The sequence below is a fragment of the Crinia signifera genome, chromosome 11 (assembly GCF_055691185.1).
Source record: "Crinia signifera chromosome 11, ASM5569118v1, whole genome shotgun sequence".
Taxonomy (NCBI): Eukaryota; Metazoa; Chordata; class Amphibia; order Anura; family Myobatrachidae; genus Crinia; species Crinia signifera.
Window position 1 is genome coordinate 24,080,870 of NC_139227.1, and position 23,296 is coordinate 24,104,165.

Below are 23,296 nucleotides of genomic sequence, written 5' to 3' on the forward strand. Positions count from 1 at the left end.
AATCACAAATTCTGCTAGGGTATGTAAACTTATGAGCACAACTGTATGAATTTATGTGTAGAAAAATGACTACTCCCCTTGTAAAATGTGAACCTGCTGTCACACAAAGAAAAAATCAGATCTTTATAAAATACATTTATTTATATAGATTATCTTCAATACAAATTAAAGGTCATCACACAATACAGTGAGGACATACAGTAAATGACGTTATTTCCTTTTTCTCACTCTATATATATATATATATATATATATATATATATATATATATATATATATATATATATATATAGTTACACACATATATAGAAGCTGTGCTGCGGCACTCCTTTAGGCATATATCCCAACAGGGAACAAGGGTTAAAACCCTTTTGCGGTGCCCTCCAAACTGAATGACCACCGGAGGGGTCCAGTCAACACAGGGTGCAGGGGGGCTGCGGCACTCGCACAAAAGAAACACATTGAGGCGTGGATAATCCCAACATTTCGTGGCTAGGTTGCCACTTTATCAAGGTGCCTACATTTGTAGGCACCTTGATAAAGTGTTTACCTAGCCACGAAATGTTGGGATTATCCACGCCTCAGTGTGTTTCTTTTGTGCGAGTGCCGCCGCCCCCCCTACACCCTATATACATATATATATATATATATATAGATATATTTTTGGATAGATAGATAGATAGACAGTATGCAAATCCAGCAAGACTGTACCGTGGTGCCTTCAAAGCAGAAACCCAACAGGAAACAGCAATACAGGAACAGATAATCCAGGACCACTATAATTAAGCCCGCTGAGTGCCGCCTATCTTTTCCTATATATATATATATATATATATACACACACACTTAACATCGGCACTCACCTTTCCTAGTTTTGGGGTGCCCTATGGCTTGTGACCACATTGTTTAAACAGGCATTATAAGGGCTCTGCACACACTAAATTAACTGATAATAAATAGTGGAGATTTGGTTCATGAATTGATCAATGCATTTAAGCCTGCAGCCCCCCAATGCATTTAAGCCTGCCGATGTTAAGTGTATATATTGTTTATTAGATTATTTTTTTTAAATTAGTCTTATTGTGGTCACATTCTCTCATGCACCCTGCTTTAACTAAGATTCCATAGCTTATGTTAACCATTTCCCTAAATGATTAGTGACAGGTGTGTTGGTAGCTGCTCACCTATAAAAGCAAAGTGTGCTGTGAGCTTCAGACCAGATAGCATGCCTGGAATCAAACATTGATGTGATAGCTATGTGTATTGTAGCCATTTTCAGCGATAGTGTTAGGACCTGCAGAAAAGTGGGGTCCCGTGACGGGGGCTGCAGGCTTAAATGCATTGATCAATTCATGAACCAAATCTCCACTATTTATTATCAGTTAATTGAGTGTGTGCAGAGCCCCTACAATGTCTATATATATATATATATATATATATATATATATATATATATATATATATATATATATATATATATATATAGAGTAGGAGAGAAGCGGCACTCGGAGTCAGAAAATGAAGAATACACGCAGGCAAATTAGTGATCAAACGTTTTCAATGTTATACAAACATCGTCATCAGGATAAGTGAACAAACTAAAACATACACCTTATAAAGACATCCCCCATCACGTGTGGTTACCCGCCAACAGCTCCTAATTGACGCATCTAGTCATGACGCAGTCAGTAGGAGACGGTGGTTATGGCAACTACCTATAAACAGTGCAGAAATACAATACATAAACCCATATATAAATAAAGTGATTTTAAAAAACATATAAACAACTCCACAAAAGATACTAAGTAAATAACATCTTGCCGTGTAATAATGAAGTGCAACAGTTGCACTATATGCGTATGGTGTAAATACTAAGTAAGAAAATAGATTACACATCAGCAGGAATCCAAGACGCAACCCTGGAAAAAATAGGCATATCAAAAGAGGCATATCAAAAAACAGGTATCAACATTGAATGTGTCAACTTACTGAGTAGACTCAAATATGTCGACTAATTAAGTAAACCAGCTCACAGAAAACAATGTAGTCCAGCAGACTCATTAAGCCCGTGAGGTGCCTGTGTGCCAAGAGAATGTATCCAACGAGCTTCCCTACGGAGTAGGCGCAGAGATCTGTCGCCTCCCCGTAAGGTCGCAGGCTCATGGTCTATGATAATATATTTTAGCATAGCAATAGTGTGCTTCTTGGTCACCCAGTGTCGAGCCACAGGTTGATCACTAGAACCGCTGGCTAACGCCGCCCGCAGCACAGATTTATGTCCAGCAATTCTTTCCCTTAATGTCCTGTCAGTTTTCCCGACATAACATAACCCACACGGACACGTAATTAAATATATAATAAATTTTGTGGTACATGATACCCGATGTTTGATGGGGATACGTGCGCCCGTGTGGGGATGTGGGAAGTCACTGCCGGTATTCATGGCCCTACACACTATGCAATTTAGGCATCTGAAACAACCAACTCGTAATTTCAAAAAAGTATTTTGTTCTGAGTCAGACTGCCTCAAACCTGCGATGTCAGTTTTCATTACCCAATCACGTATGCTTTTGCCGCGGATGTAACACGGCATAATTCGTGTGTCATGGAGTTTAAGGGCAGGATCAGTACTGACTATTGGCCAGGCATTCTTGGTAATCCTCTGAATAATAGGACTTTTGGCATTAAAGTGATTGACCCAGGGCATACACTTCATGCGAGCTGCTTTGGAGGAAGGTCCAAGTAGCTCCTCCCGTGAGCGTTCAAGGGCTCTGTTTTTAGCTAACTGGAGTTGAGTGTTGTTATAACCCCTATCCAAAAAGTCGACAATCATCCTGTCGATGTGTCTGACTGCTTGATCTTTCTCGGAGCATATCCTTACTGCCCGCAGAAACTGTGAATAGGGGAGTGAATATTTCAACTTCTTGGGATGAAAGCTAGCCGCATGAAGTGTGGTATTTCTGTCTGTTATTTTACGGTATAATTCAGTATGTAGCAGATTACCTGATATACTGACATTGACGTCAAGATAATTAACTGCTAGTTGGCTGATATTATAGGTGAATTGGACAGGATGTCCAGTAGCATTATGCATGTTTACAAAATTCTCAAGGCACTCCTGTTCACCAGACCAGACGATGAACAGGTCATCTATATATCGAGTATATAAGATGACATTGTCGACAAATACACGGCTGCTAAATAGAATGTCGTCTTCAACCATGTACATATAGGCGTTGGCGTACGATGGGGCCACATTCGACCCCATCGCACAGCCAGACGCCTGTAGGTAGTACCTACCGTCAAATACAAAATAGTTGCACGTGAGAATCATATCAAGCAAATCAAGTACCAACTCAGTATCGGGCCCGGTGTAATACTGATTATCAGTAATTAATCTCCTGACAGCCTCTTTACCTTCATTGTTGGGTATAACTGTATATAAACTGGTAATGTCCATGCTACATACAAAGGTCCCATCTGGCACAAAACCAATACCGTTAATTTTATTCAGAAAGGAAGTAGTGTCCAATAAATGTCTAGGATGGTTGGTGACACAAGGTTGAAGTAAAGCATCCAGGTAAGTTGACACTTTGTGAAACAGTCCATTGCGAGCAGAGATAATTGGTCGACCGGGGGGATTTTGGAGGGACTTATGTATCTTAGGTAGCGTGTAGATAATAGGAACGGTGGGTGCTTCCGTTATTAAAGCTTCCATAAGCCCCTCCTGAATCACCCCAGAGTCCACCGCTTGCTTGAGTCTCAGTTTAAGTCTATGACCAAAGACACTCGTGGGGTCAGAGTCCAACAACCTATAAACTTTGGTATCACTCAGTTGACGATTAATTTCACAAGCATAATCACATAAGTTCTGTACCACTATTCCCCCACCTTTATCGGCGGGGCGAATAATGATATCATTATAGCTGGATAAGTCACGCAATGCTTGCATTTCATTGACAGTCAAATTGTTAGGTTGGTTCTTACCCCTGGTTGTCGATGGTACAATCACCTCCTGCTGCACCTGATGTTCCAATAAACGATTGAAGGTTCGTATGGATGGATTTGATGATGGCGGATCAAATCTTGATCTTGGTTGTAGTTTCTTTAGAGACGCCGGTAATTGTACATCCTCGGAACGATTCATGGTGCTTTTGGGGTTGCTAAAGTATTCGTGTAATTTGAGCTGGCGTCCCAATTTGTAGCGTTCAATTGCCCAGTCCATGGTTTTGAACTTGACAGTTGGGACAAACGATAAGCCAAGTCGCAAAACCTGCATTTCGGTGGCGGTAAGCTGATGATCAGATAAATTGAAAATCAGGTCCTCGGTTGGCGTGGTGGTCTGCCGACCCGTCCTTGCCCTCTGCCTCTCCCTTTGCCCTTGCCCACCGCGTCGGGTTCTGCCACTACGCCGCCTCGGCCGCGGCGGGTGGTCGTCCCTAAAGGGATCTGATTAGGGGTTCCTCTACCAGCAGCACTTCCTTCAGATTCACTGTTAGTACCAGTGTCTTGGGAGGAGTCGGTCTGCCAGAGTTGGCGGTAATTTTTAGGTCGACGCTGCTGCCGGGAGAAATGTCGACTCGAATTACCACTCACCCACTGGTACACTTGATTCCGTTCATAGTCAGAATTCACCTTTAATAATTTCTCCTTTTTAAACTGGATGAGGTCTCTCTTATACGCAGCAACTTGTGAATTGAGTTTATCGACCCAGTCCTGCGTTGTATCCTGTCGGAAATCGTTAAGATATTTGTCTTCAAATGCTAAGATGTTCTCTTTAGCAATTGCAAGTTCCCTGGACGATTCCTCAATCACAAGGAGAATAAGGTCATAACTGCACTTATTTAAAACCGCTATCCAACGTTGACAAAAAGCAGTATTAAAGCGTCCAATAGTAGGTGTGTTCTTTATGCGGAATCCGCGAGGTATCTTTTTATCTTTGTAATACCCGCTCAGGGTTATTCCGTGGTAAAGATAATCAAGTTCTTTATGCTTGAGGCGTAACCAGTCTCTATATAGATGATTGAGAGGTGGGGGTTCAGAGTCGTCACATAGATCCTGGGTAAATAGGATTTTATCAGCTTCAGCAGTGGAGAAATTGAGGGTCTTGCCTTGTGTTAATAACGCCAAATTTTCAGCTCCCGCACAACCAGGTGTAGCATCAGGGAATCCGCTGGTCATAATTCAGTGGAGTGTAGATAGGGAGTGATAGAGCGATGCGATAGTAGTACAATCAGGGTGCTATAAGTCCCAGAGTCTCTGCGTCCTGCTGTAATGCAGAGAGACACAATACAAAGGTAGTTGAGGGACAGCACACCTTTCCAATGGTTTTGCCGTGCCCCGGTGCCCTCAGATACGGACTCAGCGGTCCCAGATATGGAGTAGGAGAGAAGCGGCACTCGGAGTCAGAAAATGAAGAATACACGCAGGCAAATTAGTGATCAAACGTTTTCAATGTTATACAAACATCGTCATCAGGATAAGTGAACAAACTAAAACATACACCTTATAAAGACATCCCCCATCACGTGTGGTTACCCGCCAACAGCTCCTAATTGACGCATCTAGTCATGACGCAGTCAGTAGGAGACGGTGGTTATGGCAACTACCTATAAACAGTGCAGAAATACAATACATAAACCCATATATAAATAAAGTGATTTTAAAAAACATATAAACAACTCCACAAAAGATACTAAGTAAATAACATCTTGCCGTGTAATAATGAAGTGCAACAGTTGCACTATATGCGTATGGTGTAAATACTAAGTAAGAAAATAGATTACACATCAGCAGGAATCCAAGACGCAACCCTGGAAAAAATAGGCATATCAAAAGAGGCATATCAAAAAACAGGTATCAACATTGAATGTGTCAACTTACTGAGTAGACTCAAATATGTCGACTAATTAAGTAAACCAGCTCACAGAAAACAATGTAGTCCAGCAGACTCATTAAGCCCGTGAGGTGCCTGTGTGCCAAGAGAATGTATCCAACGAGCTTCCCTACGGAGTAGGCGCAGAGATCTGTCGCCTCCCCGTAAGGTCGCAGGCTCATGGTCTATGATAATATATTTTAGCATAGCAATAGTGTGCTTCTTGGTCACCCAGTGTCGAGCCACAGGTTGATCACTAGAACCGCTGGCTAACGCCGCCCGCAGCACAGATTTATGTCCAGCAATTCTTTCCCTTAATGTCCTGTCAGTTTAAATTGCATAGTGTGTAGGGCCATGAATACCGGCAGTGACTTCCCACATCCCCACACGGGCGCACGTATCCCCATCAAACATCGGGTATCATGTACCACAAAATTTATTATATATTTAATTACGTGTCCGTGTGGGTTATGTTATGTCGGGAAAACTGACAGGACATTAAGGGAAAGAATTGCTGGACATAAATCTGTGCTGCGGGCGGCGTTAGCCAGCGGTTCTAGTGATCAACCTGTGGCTCGACACTGGGTGACCAAGAAGCACACTATTGCTATGCTAAAATATATTATCATAGACCATGAGCCTGCGACCTTACGGGGAGGCGACAGATCTCTGCGCCTACTCCGTAGGGAAGCTCGTTGGATACATTCTCTTGGCACACAGGCACCTCACGGGCTTAATGAGTCTGCTGGACTACATTGTTTTCTGTGAGCTGGTTTACTTAATTAGTCGACATATTTGAGTCTACTCAGTAAGTTGACACATTCAATGTTGATACCTGTTTTTTGATATGCCTCTTTTGATATGCCTATTTTTTCCAGGGTTGCGTCTTGGATTCCTGCTGATGTGTAATCTATTTTCTTACTTAGTATTTACACCATACGCATATAGTGCAACTGTTGCACTTCATTATTACACGGCAAGATGTTATTTACTTAGTATCTTTTGTGGAGTTGTTTATATGTTTTTTAAAATCACTTTATTTATATATGGGTTTATGTATTGTATTTCTGCACTGTTTATAGGTAGTTGCCATAACCACCGTCTCCTACTGACTGCGTCATGACTAGATGCGTCAATTAGGAGCTGTTGGCGGGTAACCACACGTGATGGGGGATGTCTTTATAAGGTGTATGTTTTAGTTTGTTCACTTATCCTGATGACGATGTTTGTATAACATTGAAAACGTTTGATCACTAATTTGCCTGCGTGTATTCTTCATTTTCTGACTCCGAGTGCCGCTTCTCTCCTACTCCATATCTGGGACCGCTGAGTCCGTATCTGAGGGCACCGGGGCACGGCAAAACCATTGGAAAGGTGTGCTGTCCCTCAACTACCTTTGTATTGTGTCTCTCTGCATTACAGCAGGACGCAGAGACTCTGGGACTTATAGCACCCTGATTGTACTACTATCGCATCGCTCTATCACTCCCTATCTACACTCCACTGAATTATGACCAGCGGATTCCCTGATGCTACACCTGGTTGTGCGGGAGCTGAAAATTTGGCGTTATTAACACAAGGCAAGACCCTCAATTTCTCCACTGCTGAAGCTGATAAAATCCTATTTACCCAGGATCTATGTGACGACTCTGAACCCCCACCTCTCAATCATCTATATAGAGACTGGTTACGCCTCAAGCATAAAGAACTTGATTATCTTTACCACGGAATAACCCTGAGCGGGTATTACAAAGATAAAAACATACCTCGCGGATTCCGCATAAAGAACACACCTACTATTGGACGCTTTAATACTGCTTTTTGTCAACGTTGGATAGCGGTTTTAAATAAGTGCAGTTATGACCTTATTCTCCTTGTGATTGAGGAATCGTCCAGGGAACTTGCAATTGCTAAAGAGAACATCTTAGCATTTGAAGACAAATATCTTAACGATTTCCGACAGGATACAACGCAGGACTGGGTCGATAAACTCAATTCACAAGTTGCTGCGTATAAGAGAGACCTCATCCAGTTTAAAAAGGAGAAACTATTAAAGGTGAATTCTGACTATGAACGGAATCAAGTGTACCAGTGGGTGAGTGGTAATTCGAGTCGACATTTCTCCCGGCAGCAGCGTCGACCTAAAAATTACCGCCAACTCTGGCAGACCGACTCCTCCCAAGACACTGGTACTAACAGTGAATCTGAAGGAAGTGCTGCTGGTAGAGGAACCCCTAATCAGATCCCTTTAGGGACGACCACCCGCCGCGGCCGAGGCGGCATAGTGGCAGAACCCGACGCGGTGGGCAAGGGCAAAGGGAGAGGCAGAGGGCAAGGACGGGTCGGCAGACCACCACGCCAACCGAGGACCTGATTTTCAATTTATCTGATCATCAGCTTACCGCCACCGAAATGCAGGTTTTGCGACTTGGCTTATCGTTTGTCCCAACTGTCAAGTTCAAAACCATGGACTGGGCAATTGAACGCTACAAATTGGGACGCCAGCTCAAATTACACGAATACTTTAGCAACCCCAAAAGCACCATGAATCGTTCCGAGGATGTACAATTACCGGCGTCTCTAAAGAAACTACAACCAAGATCAAGATTTGATCCGCCATCATCAAATCCATCCATACGAACCTTCAATCGTTTATTGGAACATCAGGTGCAGCAGGAGGTGATTGTACCATCGACAACCAGGGGTAAGAACCAACCTAACAATTTGACTGTCAATGAAATGCAAGCATTGCGTGACTTATCCAGCTATAATGATATCATTATTCGCCCCGCCGATAAAGGTGGGGGAATAGTGGTACAGAACTTATGTGATTATGCTTGTGAAATTAATCGTCAACTGAGTGATACCAAAGTTTATAGGTTGTTGGACTCTGACCCCACGAGTGTCTTTGGTCATAGACTTAAACTGAGACTCAAGCAAGCGGTGGACTCTGGGGTGATTCAGGAGGGGCTTATGGAAGCTTTAATAACGGAAGCACCCACCGTTCCTATTATCTACACGCTACCTAAGATACATAAGTCCCTCCAAAATCCCCCCGGTCGACCAATTATCTCTGCTCGCAATGGACTGTTTCACAAAGTGTCAACTTACCTGGATGCTTTACTTCAACCTTGTGTCACCAACCATCCTAGACATTTATTGGACACTACTTCCTTTCTGAATAAAATTAACGGTATTGGTTTTGTGCCAGATGGGACCTTTGTATGTAGCATGGACATTACCAGTTTATATACAGTTATACCCAACAATGAAGGTAAAGAGGCTGTCAGGAGATTAATTACTGATAATCAGTATTACACCGGGCCCGATACTGAGTTGGTACTTGATTTGCTTGATATGATTCTCACGTGCAACTATTTTGTATTTGACGGTAGGTACTACCTACAGGCGTCTGGCTGTGCGATGGGGTCGAATGTGGCCCCATCGTACGCCAACGCCTATATGTACATGGTTGAAGACGACATTCTATTTAGCAGCCGTGTATTTGTCGACAATGTCATCTTATATACTCGATATATAGATGACCTGTTCATCGTCTGGTCTGGTGAACAGGAGTGCCTTGAGAATTTTGTAAACATGCATAATGCTACTGGACATCCTGTCCAATTCACCTATAATATCAGCCAACTAGCAGTTAATTATCTTGACGTCAATGTCAGTATATCAGGTAATCTGCTACATACTGAATTATACCGTAAAATAACAGACAGAAATACCACACTTCATGCGGCTAGCTTTCATCCCAAGAAGTTGAAATATTCACTCCCCTATTCACAGTTTCTGCGGGCAGTAAGGATATGCTCCGAGAAAGATCAAGCAGTCAGACACATCGACAGGATGATTGTCGACTTTTTGGATAGGGGTTATAACAACACTCAACTCCAGTTAGCTAAAAACAGAGCCCTTGAACGCTCACGGGAGGAGCTACTTGGACCTTCCTCCAAAGCAGCTCGCATGAAGTGTATGCCCTGGGTCAATCACTTTAATGCCAAAAGTCCTATTATTCAGAGGATTACCAAGAATGCCTGGCCAATAGTCAGTACTGATCCTGCCCTTAAACTCCATGACACATGAATTATGCCGTGTTACATCCGCGGCAAAAGCATACGTGATTGGGTAATGAAAACTGACATCTCAGGTTTGAGGCAGTCTGACTCAGAACAAAATACTTTTTTAAAATTACGAGTTGGTTGTTTCAGATGCCTAAATTGCATAGTGTGTAGGGCCATGAATACCGGCAGTGACTTCCCACATCCCCACACGGGCGCACGTATCCCCATCAAACATCGGGTATCATGTACCACAAAATTTATTATATATTTAATTACGTGTCCGTGTGGGTTATGTTATGTCGGGAAAACTGACAGGACATTAAGGGAAAGAATTGCTGGACATAAATCTGTGCTGCGGGCGGCGTTAGCCAGCGGTTCTAGTGATCAACCTGTGGCTCGACACTGGGTGACCAAGAAGCACACTATTGCTATGCTAAAATATATTATCATAGACCATGAGCCTGCGACCTTACGGGGAGGCGACAGATCTCTGCGCCTACTCCGTAGGGAAGCTCGTTGGATACATTCTCTTGGCACACAGGCACCTCACGGGCTTAATGAGTCTGCTGGACTACATTGTTTTCTGTGAGCTGGTTTACTTAATTAGTCGACATATTTGAGTCTACTCAGTAAGTTGACACATTCAATGTTGATACCTGTTTTTTGATATGCCTCTTTTGATATGCCTATTTTTTCCAGGGTTGCGTCTTGGATTCCTGCTGATGTGTAATCTATTTTCTTACTTAGTATTTACACCATACGCATATAGTGCAACTGTTGCACTTCATTATTACACGGCAAGATGTTATTTACTTAGTATCTTTTGTGGAGTTGTTTATATGTTTTTTAAAATCACTTTATTTATATATGGGTTTATGTATTGTATTTCTGCACTGTTTATAGGTAGTTGCCATAACCACCGTCTCCTACTGACTGCGTCATGACTAGATGCGTCAATTAGGAGCTGTTGGCGGGTAACCACACGTGATGGGGGATGTCTTTATAAGGTGTATGTTTTAGTTTGTTCACTTATCCTGATGACGATGTTTGTATAACATTGAAAACGTTTGATCACTAATTTGCCTGCGTGTATTCTTCATTTTCTGACTCCGAGTGCCGCTTCTCTCCTACTCCATATCTGGGACCGCTGAGTCCGTATCTGAGGGCACCGGGGCACGGCAAAACCATTGGAAAGGTGTGCTGTCCCTCAACTACCTTTGTATATATATATATATATATATATATACAAACACAGGGGGCCCAGCACTCACTACAACAAACTAACTCACCTTAACATTCAAATAATCAATAAATAAATAATGGGGTTTTGGTTCATGAATTGATCAATGCATTTAAGCTTGCAGCCCATCGCCAAGGGACCCCATTTCACTGCAAGTCATACACTAAAAACTGGTTTTCTTGGGAACCTGGCACCTGCTTACACATCATAGCTAAAATGAACATGTGTTTTTTTCCTGGGTTAAAGCTCAACTGCCAAGTAACTAATGGCTTTTATAAGGTGAGACAATCCCAAACACAGCACCTGAATTAGTATTAAAGGGGCAGCTGTCACAGGTTTCAGGTAAATGAGCTTATCTAGGGTGCATGAGAAAGCTATGATCACAGTAACAGAGGTTAATTAAAAATCAACCCAAATATATAGATACAGAAGTACCAACACACTCGCCATTCCTAGGAATAGGGTGCAAACAGCACCCACATCCCAGGGTGGGGTGCGGTGGCCTGGGACCACACACTCTAGTAAATACAAACACAGGGGGCCCAGCACTCACTACAACAAACTAACTCACCTTAACATTCAAATAATCAATAAATAAATAATAGGGTTTTGGTTCATGAATTGATCAATGCATTTAAGCTTGCAGCCCATCGCCAAGGGACCCCATTTCACTGCAAGTCCTACACTAAAAACTGGTTTTCTTGGGAACCTGGCACCTGCTTACACATCATAGCTAAAATGAACATGTGTTTTTTTCCTGGGTTAAAGCTCAACTGCCAAGTAACTAATGGCTTTTATAAGGTGAGACAATCCCAAACACAGCACCTGAATTAGTACTAACCACGGGGAGAATATATAAATTCCTCACAGGGCTGTGGCGGAAATCGGACCTACGGCCTTAGTTCTTTGAGGCAGTAATAGTCACCGTGAAGTCTGAAATGGCCCCCACAATTGTTAACGCCACCCCACGATCAACGTCAACCCGAAGCGTGGCGAGCGCAGCGATACGCGTCCTCCGACCTTTTCATACCCCCACTATCCACGTCGTGCGTGGAGTTGAGAATAGAATAGTGTGGCGAGCGCAGCGAGGGGACGCGGATACCTTCACAGTTATACGCGTCCCCTCGCGGGCTTCCCAGGTGTCCATGGCGACGCGGACACCTGTGAAGCCCGCAAAGCGACGCGTTTACCTGTGAAGGTATCCGCGTCCCCTCGTGGGGCTCGCTGTGCTCGCCACGCTTCGGGCTCGGTGGCTCGCTGCGCTCGCCACACTATTCTATTCTCAACTCCACGCCGACGTGGATAGTGGGGGTATAAAAAGGTCGGAGGACGCGTACCGCCGCCCCTCGCGGGCTCGCTGCGCTCGCCACGCTTCGGGTTGACGTTGATCGTGGGGTGGCGTTAACAATTGTGGGGGCCATTTCACAGTTCAAGGGCACTATTAGGGCTCTGTGGCCCATTTAACATTGTTTCCTATGGCCAAATCGCGGGCATTGAGGCATTTAACAGTAAAATCGCGTCCAATCACAGTTTTAACATTGATCCCTATGGGGAAAATCGCGGGCATCGCGTCGCACCCGTTTTTTATGTATCCGCGATGCCCACGATTTTTTACCCCCGACGCCCGCGATACCAATCGCGGGCGCCGTTCTAGGTAAAGAGTACCGCATAATCATGTAGTTACACCCACCACTTTCAGGCATTGCACAGCGGGTGTGGGGCTACAATGATGTGCTGCCGATGGGGGGGGGGGGTTTATGATCACAGTGGACAGGCACGATTCCGCAAGGCTTTCCGGGTGGCCGGGGGGACCCGATTTCCAGGGGGCCCCTCCCGAGCATTCTTGGGATGTGTAGTTCGGCAATAGCTGGAGGCCCGAAAGTTCCCCATCCCTGAATTACACCATCCATAGATTTATATACTATAGGCCAAGGCTGATACAAACTACATATTCCAATCCGTGTAAACCGTGACTTCCCTTTCTTATATTTCTCCTTATGAGATATACATTCAGCATTATGGTTGCGTTGAAGCATTGCTTTCATAACAATCATCCAGGTTGAAACCCGGAGACGAGATTTTGACCTCCGCGGTCACTTTATAATATTCCTTTTTAATTGCACAGCGTCCCTTCCCTACAATAGCTATAGGGGGGCGACCAGTAGTCAGTAGTACAACACTTGTCTGGAACGTCCTTGGCGTTTTATAGACCTAGTTAACAACATCATAAAAGCAACGCCGGCTTTAGAGCAAGCCTTATAAAGAAAAGCGTGTATTGTATGGATAAGGAAATTCTACTAGAAGTCTTCTCTTTCCTATTAAAAGTGTCTCGGAAAAAAAAAAAAGAAAAAAATGCAGAAAATTCATTCGGCGCTGAAGTCACTGCTTGTCATGAGCAATGAATTTAAAATTCAGCCCTTGTCCCTGGTGCTTTGTGGGTCAGGTTGAAGTTCCAGCTCTTGAAATGATTCAGGTGAGAATTCTGATAAGGTTGTGAAAGAGTCACTTTAGGATCACATGAACAGATAGTGTTTGAAGAATTATGTCCTGACTTGTTTGTTTAGCAGGGGACCTGCTTTCACCATGCAGGTAGTGAACCTTTCAATCCCTTATGTTTTTTCTCTCTCGGATAAACATACCAAGGAAAAGTCAAGGTAGGCGAGGGGGGGGGGGGGGGGGGTGTGTGAGAGCGTAGACCGCAGCTGCTCCAGGGAACAAGGGGATACATTTCAGGTTCTCCCATTTAATTTGTGTAGACTTTTATCGAGAGAGAGGCTCCGGGGTCATTTGACAAGTGACCAGGAGCTGCTCACATCTCTCCAGTCACCTTGTCATGACAATCGTGTTAAATCACTCACTGCATTACTCCTAACACCGAGATCCGTTTATTCGTCTTTGTTCCAGTGCCATTCATTTCTAGAGCCATCTAAGCATTTAAAAGCTAATAAAGGCCTTCTTGAAACATCAGGCTGTCCAAGACCAAAATAGATGAATAGATCTCGCTAAATCCTGTTATAAACACAGGTGAGAATTAGAGAAGAATTCCAAGTTTCTAGAGGCGTTTGAAGCAATAGTAGGGACTAGAGGGAATATTTACTAAGCCTTGGATTCTGCAAACCCCCCGGTTCTTGGAGATTTTGCATACCATATTTAAAAGAGCAATACCGGTAATCGTTAATGCAAGCCTGGTTTTGCATTTAGTATTATTGCCCTTTTAAACATGGCAGGCAAAAATTGTGGGGTTTGAAAATGCATTGCTTAGTCCAGTGGTTCCCAAACTGTGTGCCGTGGCTCCCTGGGGTGCCTCGGGACACATGCAGGGGTGCCCTGGGTTGGTAGTCCAGGACCAACTAAAATTATTAATGGTTAATTATTTATAAGCAAAACCAGTGCTGGTGGCTGCCAATCATAAATTGTGTACAAACAGAAGCAATTCCTGCCCTTTTCCACATAACTGACCCTAAGAATAGCATATAAATCCAATCTAATTAAAATAAATTTGACCTAGGGGTGCCGCGAAAAAAATTCTTATACTCTAGGGTGCCGTGATTAAAAAAAGATTGGGAACCCCTGGCTTAGTCATTTTGAGCACTGGACGGAAAAGCATCCAGTGTTTTTGCTGCATGCAAACTCCCCCAAATCATTTGCACCCCTTGGGGCTGATTCCGAGGTCACAACGGAGCGGCACATCTTAGTCATAGTTACCTCCCCTCCTGCATTCTGCAGGAGACTCCCTGAAATAACAGCAATCTCCCTCTCTCCTTCATTAGTTTAGCAATCTTCCTCACCTCACCTAGCCCACATTACACTGTTAATTTTATGGGGGAAAAGGAATGAGAGACAGATACATTTACAATGAATCATCAGCACCATTTCCCAGCACTTTACCAAGTATAGTAGCTTTTACTAACTGCTTTGGGGCTCATCTACATTTGGATATAAATCATTTTAAAAGATTCCTCTCCTACAGTATGTAGCAGTACACATCCACGCTTCTAGGTGCCATGTTCACAATCTCTCCATATATGCAATTAGACACACCATTTCGGTGGAGCATGACACGCCCCCACAACGGGCTGCTGTGTAAAATTATACTACTAACTATAATCTCCCTGAAACTAGTTTTCAAAAGTAGGCAAGTATGATCTTAGTGGTCACCCTGCAAATGTCACTATGAAGTTTTTTTTTTCCCAGGTGTAATCCGTATGTCAACTGAGATGCCCACAGGCAGTGTCAGTGGGCACTGTAATACCGATTCATGGGTTTGTACACACACCACTGAAACTTGCACCAGCAAGTGCAGTTTTTCCATCCGCCTACGGTCTCCTACGTGAGCGGTAAAGTGTGTATGCAACCACTTTCACCAACTAGCCGATAAGAGGCTTCATATCCGTGTGTGTGTGTGTGTGCGTGTGCTGCTGAAAACCACCAACCTGCCCCAGCACAGGAACACTCATACACCGGTCAGGAATGCTCATACATTTTAAATACATGTCCTTATTTGTACATATGAAGTTGCAATGGTTATTCTATAGAAACTCAGGACACATGTGTGATATCAAGAGAGCTACTGCCCGTGACGTCATCCACCTCTGAATCGGTCCCCTTGAATCTGAAAATGGTTTGTCCAGGGGAAGATTTGTACCCTTTTAGCTGGATTTGCGCTTCATAATTTGTACCCTTTGTGTCAAATACCGAATCCAATTTTACAGACCCACATACACCTTTGCTCAAATCATGCCAAATGGTCCCTTTTGTTGTGCCATAAATGCAGATTTTCAGAAAAAGAACATGGCTGGATGCATGGGGTGGCTAAGGTGTATAGCCTCAGACATAGACTTTGTATTAAAATATGCATTTTATTCACATCACTTACAGTATGTGACAAAAACAAAGTGCATGGGTACTCTTATTATTTATTATCAGTTATTTATATAGCATACACATATTCTGCAACGCTTTACAGAGAATATCAGTCCCTGCGCCAGTGTGAAGAGAAATTGGTGGTTGCACTCTGGAAACTTTATAATCAGTTTTAACAGTTTCATTACTAAATAAAACATAACTTTTATTGCTCCGTAATTTAAAATGTCAGATTCTTCACACATGTTTAAAATTCGAGAGACAAAAATGTGCTTAACACTTTGAGTGCCAAGTGAATTTGTCAAAATAGGTGTTAAATCCTAATGACCTGTAATGTTTACCTTACATAGGAAATATAATCTATTTTTTACACAACACTTTGGGCCTTATTTTGGTTCACTCTTTCTGACAGAATACTTCTTAGATGGACAAAACCATGTGCACTGCAGGGGGGCAGATGTAACATGTGCAGAGAGAATTAGATTTGGGTGAGTAATTTTGTTTCTGTGCAGGGAAAATACTGACTGCTTTATTTTTACACTTCAATATAGATCTCACTTCCCCACCCAAATCTAATTCTCTCTGCACATTTTGCATATGCTCCCCTGCAGTGCACATGGTTTTGTCCATCTAAGAAGGATTTTGTCAGAAAGAGTGAACCAAAATAAGGCCCATTGTATTTGAATTTATATAACAAATGTGAGCGGCGATGGCATTTTTAGCGGACATTTTGCACATTACTCACAGAAAGGTTGGCACTCAAAGGGTTAAGTGGGAAAATAGTGACTTTTGAAGGAATTTGGGGCGCGGGGGGGGGGCTGTTGTGTTTTATTTTGGTTGTTCTTCCAAATCACTTACAAATGTGTGGAATCCGATGTATTTTATCTGTTACAATGATTCTCTGTATTGCCTTGTATGTGTATGTGTATGCATTGTGAATACTGACTGGAATTTTCTGTACTTCTGTATGCCACTCATTTGCTGGGATACGTTCATTGGGTCCCCAGCATGATGGTCGACATGCATGAAGGTCAACGTGACTTCAGGTCAACATGGGTTAGGTCGACAGGGTCATTAGTTCGACATGGGTTTTTTTACTTTTTTTTTTAGCAGAAATGTGCCAACAGGCGGTATTTCAGGTCCTGCCATCCACTAGGGCGTGGTGGGAAAATAAAACAGTGTGCTGAGCGTAGTAAACCATGCAAGGCGACGCGGTGGTATGTTTCGGTGTCCATGTCGACACGACATGTGCCGACAGACAGTATTTCATACCCTACCATCCACGAGCCATGCGAGGGGAGGCGATACTATGTTATAGTGTATGTTGACTGTTGACATTCTGGTTTAAAAAAAATTCTACTTTTTCAATGTCGACCTTACCCATGTCGACCGAATGACCCTGTCAACCTTACCCATGTCGACCTAATGACCCTGTCAACCTAATGATTCTGTCGATCTAAAGTCACGTCGACCTACCTGCATGTCGACCTTAACGCACGTTGACCTAATGCTTGTTGACCATAATGTTGGTGACTTAATGATCCAAACCCGCTAATCTGGGTAAAAAAGGCAAAAGACAGAATACTAAAATTACCAACTTGCATCATACCATGCAGTTGACCCACACCATGCCGTACGCCACACAATCCTAATACCTATTTTTTTTTACTTTATACCAATTCCATTGCAGTATAAATACTAATCTAGCCGTGCCTCGTACAGCTGGGGCCAGATTACAGGAGTGTGGCGAATAGGGGCGGTCATCCCATATCCCCAAAACACAGTGGGGGTCTCACACAGCATCACTGTCCTTGCGATTGCTAAGAACAGGTGCCTATCGGCATATGTTTCAAGATGGCAGCTCTGCGTTCTGCACGGCTCATATCTGCATTGACTCAGGTTCATATCACGTCCGTACCACTGATGAGGGGTCTTGGGAGCTGATCTGTGTCGTACACAAGCTGTGCATGCAGAACACAGACCTGAAAGACGTAACCACAATGTGAGGGGAATACTTGGAAGCACGAAGGAGAGGCCATCCAATGGGGGACAGTGGCCATATTCAGGTGGTGGGGACAGGTTAAGGGGCCATTTTATTGGAGGGACAGGAGACTCACAATTTATCTGCACCCAAAAGCCTGAATCCGTCCCTGGGTATACTGGTAACATCTACTTATGCAGCTAGGTATCAAAAGTCAGGAAATAATATTAATCACTTGTCTTGCAAGACAAAAACACTAGATGAATGAGGACATAATACCATACTTGACGACTTTGGCATACTCCTTTCCGGGAGAAGCCCGGAGAGGAGTGAAAGGGGGCGGGTAGAGGCTTCGTTTTGGGGGCGGGGCACGGGTGATGTCATCAAGCCCCGCCCCCATGACGGGCTGAAGCCTCAATTTGCGGGTCCGTGGGTGGGGGAAGGGGCTAAAAATGACGCAAAATGCAGCGAATTGCGTCATTTAGCCCCGCCCCCTCCCCGCGGACCCGCGAAAGTCATAGTTTTTAGACCGCGGGGAGAGGGGGAGCCGGGGCTGTAGGGAAATGCGGGAGACTTGCCCTCCTTCCCGTGGGGCCGGGAGGGGGACCCGATTTGCGGGACCCTCCCGGCCATTCCGGGAGGGTAGGCAAGTATGCATAATACAGAAGTAGATATGTCAAACCTATGTCAATATAACATTTAATACTACCCTAATATGGTTCATAAATAAAATGTCCAGAGTGCCACAACCAGTACAACATTTACAAGTTTTATTCTTTTTTTTTTAATCTAATTTGCTCAGGATTTGTTAGTAATTTGTTGTCTGGAGGTAACGAGATACATCAACATTTTGTAGTTTTATTCCTCTGTGAGCAGGTGTAACTAAGGCAGCGTGTCCTCATCAGAGGCCTAGGCTTCCCTGTTCATATAGGCCACACTTGCATTCTCCACTCCATAAAGGTCTCCTCTGTGAGAGATGGAGCAGCCTAATGTATTAGGGGGATGGACGCTGCAGGCACCACTGGGTACATCCTCATACCGCCATCCGGCACTAGTGACACGTATGTTATTGTATATGGTTGGAATTGATGACGCATGCCTAGTCTCTTGGAGTATATAGATTTTTAGATCAAGTGTTTTGCCATCACTCATCGTACATGTTTTTCTGGATCCCTTCAAAGGACCCCCAAGAGCGCATCTAACCCATCTCTTCCTTCCTGGCTAGGGAGGATTTATAATTGTAAAGAATAAGTAATAACCCAGGTAAAATGACGTCATCATTTCACAAATTGTCTTTTTCACCTGGCCTTGCCCAGGAAACCTGTTAAAAGTGGAGCGTATCTTGTGTGGTTTTGCCTGAACCGTACAAGATTATACAATTACAGGCAACACCGAGTCACAAACATCGTATCTCCACTTCTGGACCTATGTCATAGGACATTCTCTGGTAGGCAACGATTTCTGAGGACATGGCCACAGAATTGTGTCTGTTTTCAGACTTATCATTTGCACCAAGGTTAGGGCTGGTGCAATGTGTCCTGAAGATCGGTATCAAACCCAGGCATATGGATTAGACCAGGCATGTCCAACCTTGGTCTTCCAGCTGTTGTGAAACCACAAGTCCCATCATACCTTGCCACACTTTTGCTATTTAGGGAATGCTAAAGCTATTGCAAGGCATGCTGGGTTGTGTGGATTCACAGCAGCTGAAGGGCCAAGGTTGGAACTGCCTGTATTAGACCATTCCAGCTGCAGAAATGCATCGGACCCTCCATACAGAGGACTATGGGGGAAATTTACTAAAATGGATTCGTAGAAAAAAGGTGTATTCGTAGGGAGAAATACACCTTTTTTTTACGAATTTGTATTTTCGGGATTTACAATCCCAAAAATACAACAATTCGTAGTCCTAAAGATGGAACATTCGTATTTGTAGTTACAAATACGAATGCCCTACACCATCGATAGGATACGACAGAAATCACCATTCAAAAGAATGGTGGTTTCTGATTTACTAAGCAGCCGTACTGACAATACGGCTGCTTAGTGGTGTGAAACACCCACGCAAATACGACAGGAAAATAGAACACCATTTTCCTGTTCTATTTGCGTTTTAGCCTGCACGGATCAGTCAGATCCGTGCAGGCTACAGTGTAAAAAAATAGAAAAAATAAATAAATAAAAAAAAAAAACGGCGTGGGGTCCCCCCCACAGCTATAACCAGCACCAGGCTGAAGGAGCCGGGGCCGGTAATTAAAAATCAGGGAACCCGACAAATAGGGGTTCCCCGATTTTTAACAACCAGCCCCAGGCTCCAGGACCGGGGCTGGTTCCCAAAATACGGGGGACAAAATGACTAGGGGTCCCCCGTATTTCAAGAACCAGCCCCAGGCAAAACCAGCCAGCGGGTAATGCCACAGCCGGGGGGAGACTTTTTATGCAAGTCCCCCCGGCCAAAGCATTAACCCTACCGACCAGTCAGCCTGGCCAGGGGCCCTGGGGGAGTGGGGACCCCCCCAATAAAGGGGTCCCCCCCCTCCAGGACTTACCTGACCAGGCTGAAGCCTGGTGCTGTCCTCGATGCCCCTGGGCGGTGGGCATCGAGCTGATGGTTTTGTGTAAAAAATAGAATAAAAACCATTGTTTTTTACTGTGGCACTACAAGTGCCAGCAAGCCTCCCCAGCAAGCTGGGACTTGGATAACCACAAGTCCCAGCCTGCTGGGCATTAAAGGGCCCGCTGGGTCTTGTAGTGCCACCGTAAAAAAAATAGTTAAATAAAACACACTGACACCCGTTTTAAATAAAAGTTTAATACACACATTACATACATACTGATACTTACCTTTCTTGATCCCGTAGGTAGCCCTGGTCCTGATGTCCTGTGTCGTCCTCCAGGTCCATGTCGGCTGTCTGCGTCGTCCTCCAGGTCCATGTCGACGGTCCGTGTCGTCCTCCAGGTCCATGGCGGTGTCCGGGTCCGAAGAAATCCATGTTGGAGCTGTGGAAGGAAATCCTACTCACCTGTTCCTGCGCTGAAGAAGTCTTCTCTTGATCCGACGTAGTCCAGGTAATCTTCCTGCTGTCGCCGGTCCCCGCTGTCTCCGCTGTCCATGCATCGCGCTGAGGAGAGATGCTGAAGTTTCATATTCGGCGCCTCTCCTCAGACTGAATTCTATTGGCCGCCTAGCAGGCCAATCAGGAGCCGACTTTCTCGGCTCCTGATTGGCCTGCTAGGCGGCCAATAGAATTCAGTCTGAGGAGAGGCGCCGAATATGAAACTTCAGCATCTCTCCTCAGCGCGATGCAGAGACAGCGGGGAGCGCCGACAGCTGTGAAGATTACCTGGATTACGTCGGATCAAGAGAAGACTTCTTCAGCGCAGGACCAGGTGAGTAGGATTTCCTTCCACAGCTCCAACATGGATTTCTTCGGACCCGGACACCGCCATGGACCTGGAGGACGACACGGACCGTCGACATGGACCTGGAGGACGACGCAGACAGCCGACATGGACCTGGAGGACGACACAGGACATCAGGACCAGGGCTACCTACGGGATCAAGAAAGGTAAGTATCAGTATGTATGTAATGTGTGTATTAAACTTTTATTTAAAACGGGTGTCAGTGTGTTTTATTTAACTATTTTTTTTACGGTGGCACTACAAGACCCAGCGGGCCCTTTAATGCCCAGCAGGCTGGGACTTGTGGTTATCCAAGTCCCAGCTTGCTGGGGAGGCTTGCTGGCACTTGTAGTGCCACAGTAAAAAACAATGGTTTTTATTCTATTTTTTACACAAAACCATCAGCTCGATGCCCACCGCCCAGGGGCATCGAGGACAGCACCAGGCTTCAGCCTGGTCAGGTAAGTCCTGGAGGGGGGGGACCCCTTTATTGGGGGGGTCCCCACTCCCCCAGGGCCCCTGGCCAGGCTGACTGGTCGGTAGGGTTAATGCTTTGGCCGGGGGGACTTGCATAAAAAGTCTCCCCCCGGCTGTGGCATTACCCGCTGGCTGGTTTTGCCTGGGGCTGGTTCTTGAAATACGGGGGACCCCTAGTCATTTTGTCCCCCGTATTTTGGGAACCAGCCCCGGTCCTGGAGCCTGGGGCTGGTTGTTAAAAATCGGGGAACCCCTATTTGTCGGGTTCCCTGATTTTTAATTACCGGCCCCGGCTCCTTCAGCCTGGTGCTGGTTTCGGCTGTGGGGGGGACCCCACGCCGTTTTTTTTTTTAATTTATTTTTTTTCCTATTTTTTTACACTGAAGCCTGCACGGATCTGACTGATCCGTGCAGACTGCTAGAAATAATTCGTATTAGCAGCCGTATATACGGCCGCTAATACGAATCATTACACCATCGGAGGGTTACAAAGCAGTCGTATCTGACTGCTTTGTAACTGATCCTCCGGAACACGACTTTGCATACGACTTAAACAGTCGTATGCAGTCGTAGGGAAAATACCAATACGAAAAACTAGGTTTTTCATATTGGTAAATTTCCCCCTATATGTCAATTCTTCTATGCACCCAAGTTGGGAGAAACTAGTAATCAGTTGCATTCCATTCTGCCTCCGCTGTTACACCAGTGTTTCCCCATTTATGTAGGCCTTAGACGACCTTACTGATTACATCCACAGATTCTTATGTTGGCACCTATTGAATTTAATAAACAATTTGATGTGAAATGTATCATAGGCGAGTTTTCTGCTGTAATCTTTCATTTATAAAGTAAAATTTTATCTGTTGCTGTTGGGACCAATGATTTAATGACTTGCTTACAGTTTGCGCGTTGTCTTTCCCAGGCCTCTCCATGTTCTTATTTGCAATGCAGCAGTTTTTGCGGTTCCCTGGCAGCTGACCAAAGATCACCTTGAAACAACATTCCAGGTTAACCACCTTGGCCACTTCTATCTGGTCTCCCTTCTGCAGGATATACTGCGTCAATCCGTCCCATCCAGAGTGATCGTGGTGTCCTCAGAATCACACAGGTTGGTTTCTCCATGCAAGTCTTTTTATTATTATTTATTTAATTTTGTTGGTAGAAATGACTGATGCCGTACGATCAGCAGAGTCTCCTGGTGCATCCTAGTCACATTGCCTTGCGACTCAGAGGCATTTTCACGAAAACGCAGAGTGCTAGCGGAGTTGTATGGAACCAGTCAGCTCACTCATGCTTTGGGATGCAGCAAACCTAAAAAATGATGAATTATGTTAATATAAAAATAGTTTGCGGAAAGTTGGCAAGACCGGATCTATTGTCTGTG

At 44.4% G+C, this 23,296-nt stretch overlaps 1 protein-coding gene across 3 annotated transcripts in view; it reads left to right on the forward strand.

Annotated features, from left to right (window-relative positions):
- The window catches only part of WWOX (WW domain containing oxidoreductase), a 904,953-nt gene that overhangs the window by 266,702 nt on the left and 614,955 nt on the right, over positions 1–23,296 (forward strand). For all 3 annotated transcript variants that reach the window (XM_083163618.1, XM_083163619.1, XM_083163617.1), the window contains exon 8: positions 22,835–23,020. In XM_083163618.1, coding sequence (XP_083019744.1) covers positions 22,835–23,020 — 186 coding nt within the window. The remainder of the gene's footprint in view (positions 1–22,834; positions 23,021–23,296) is intronic.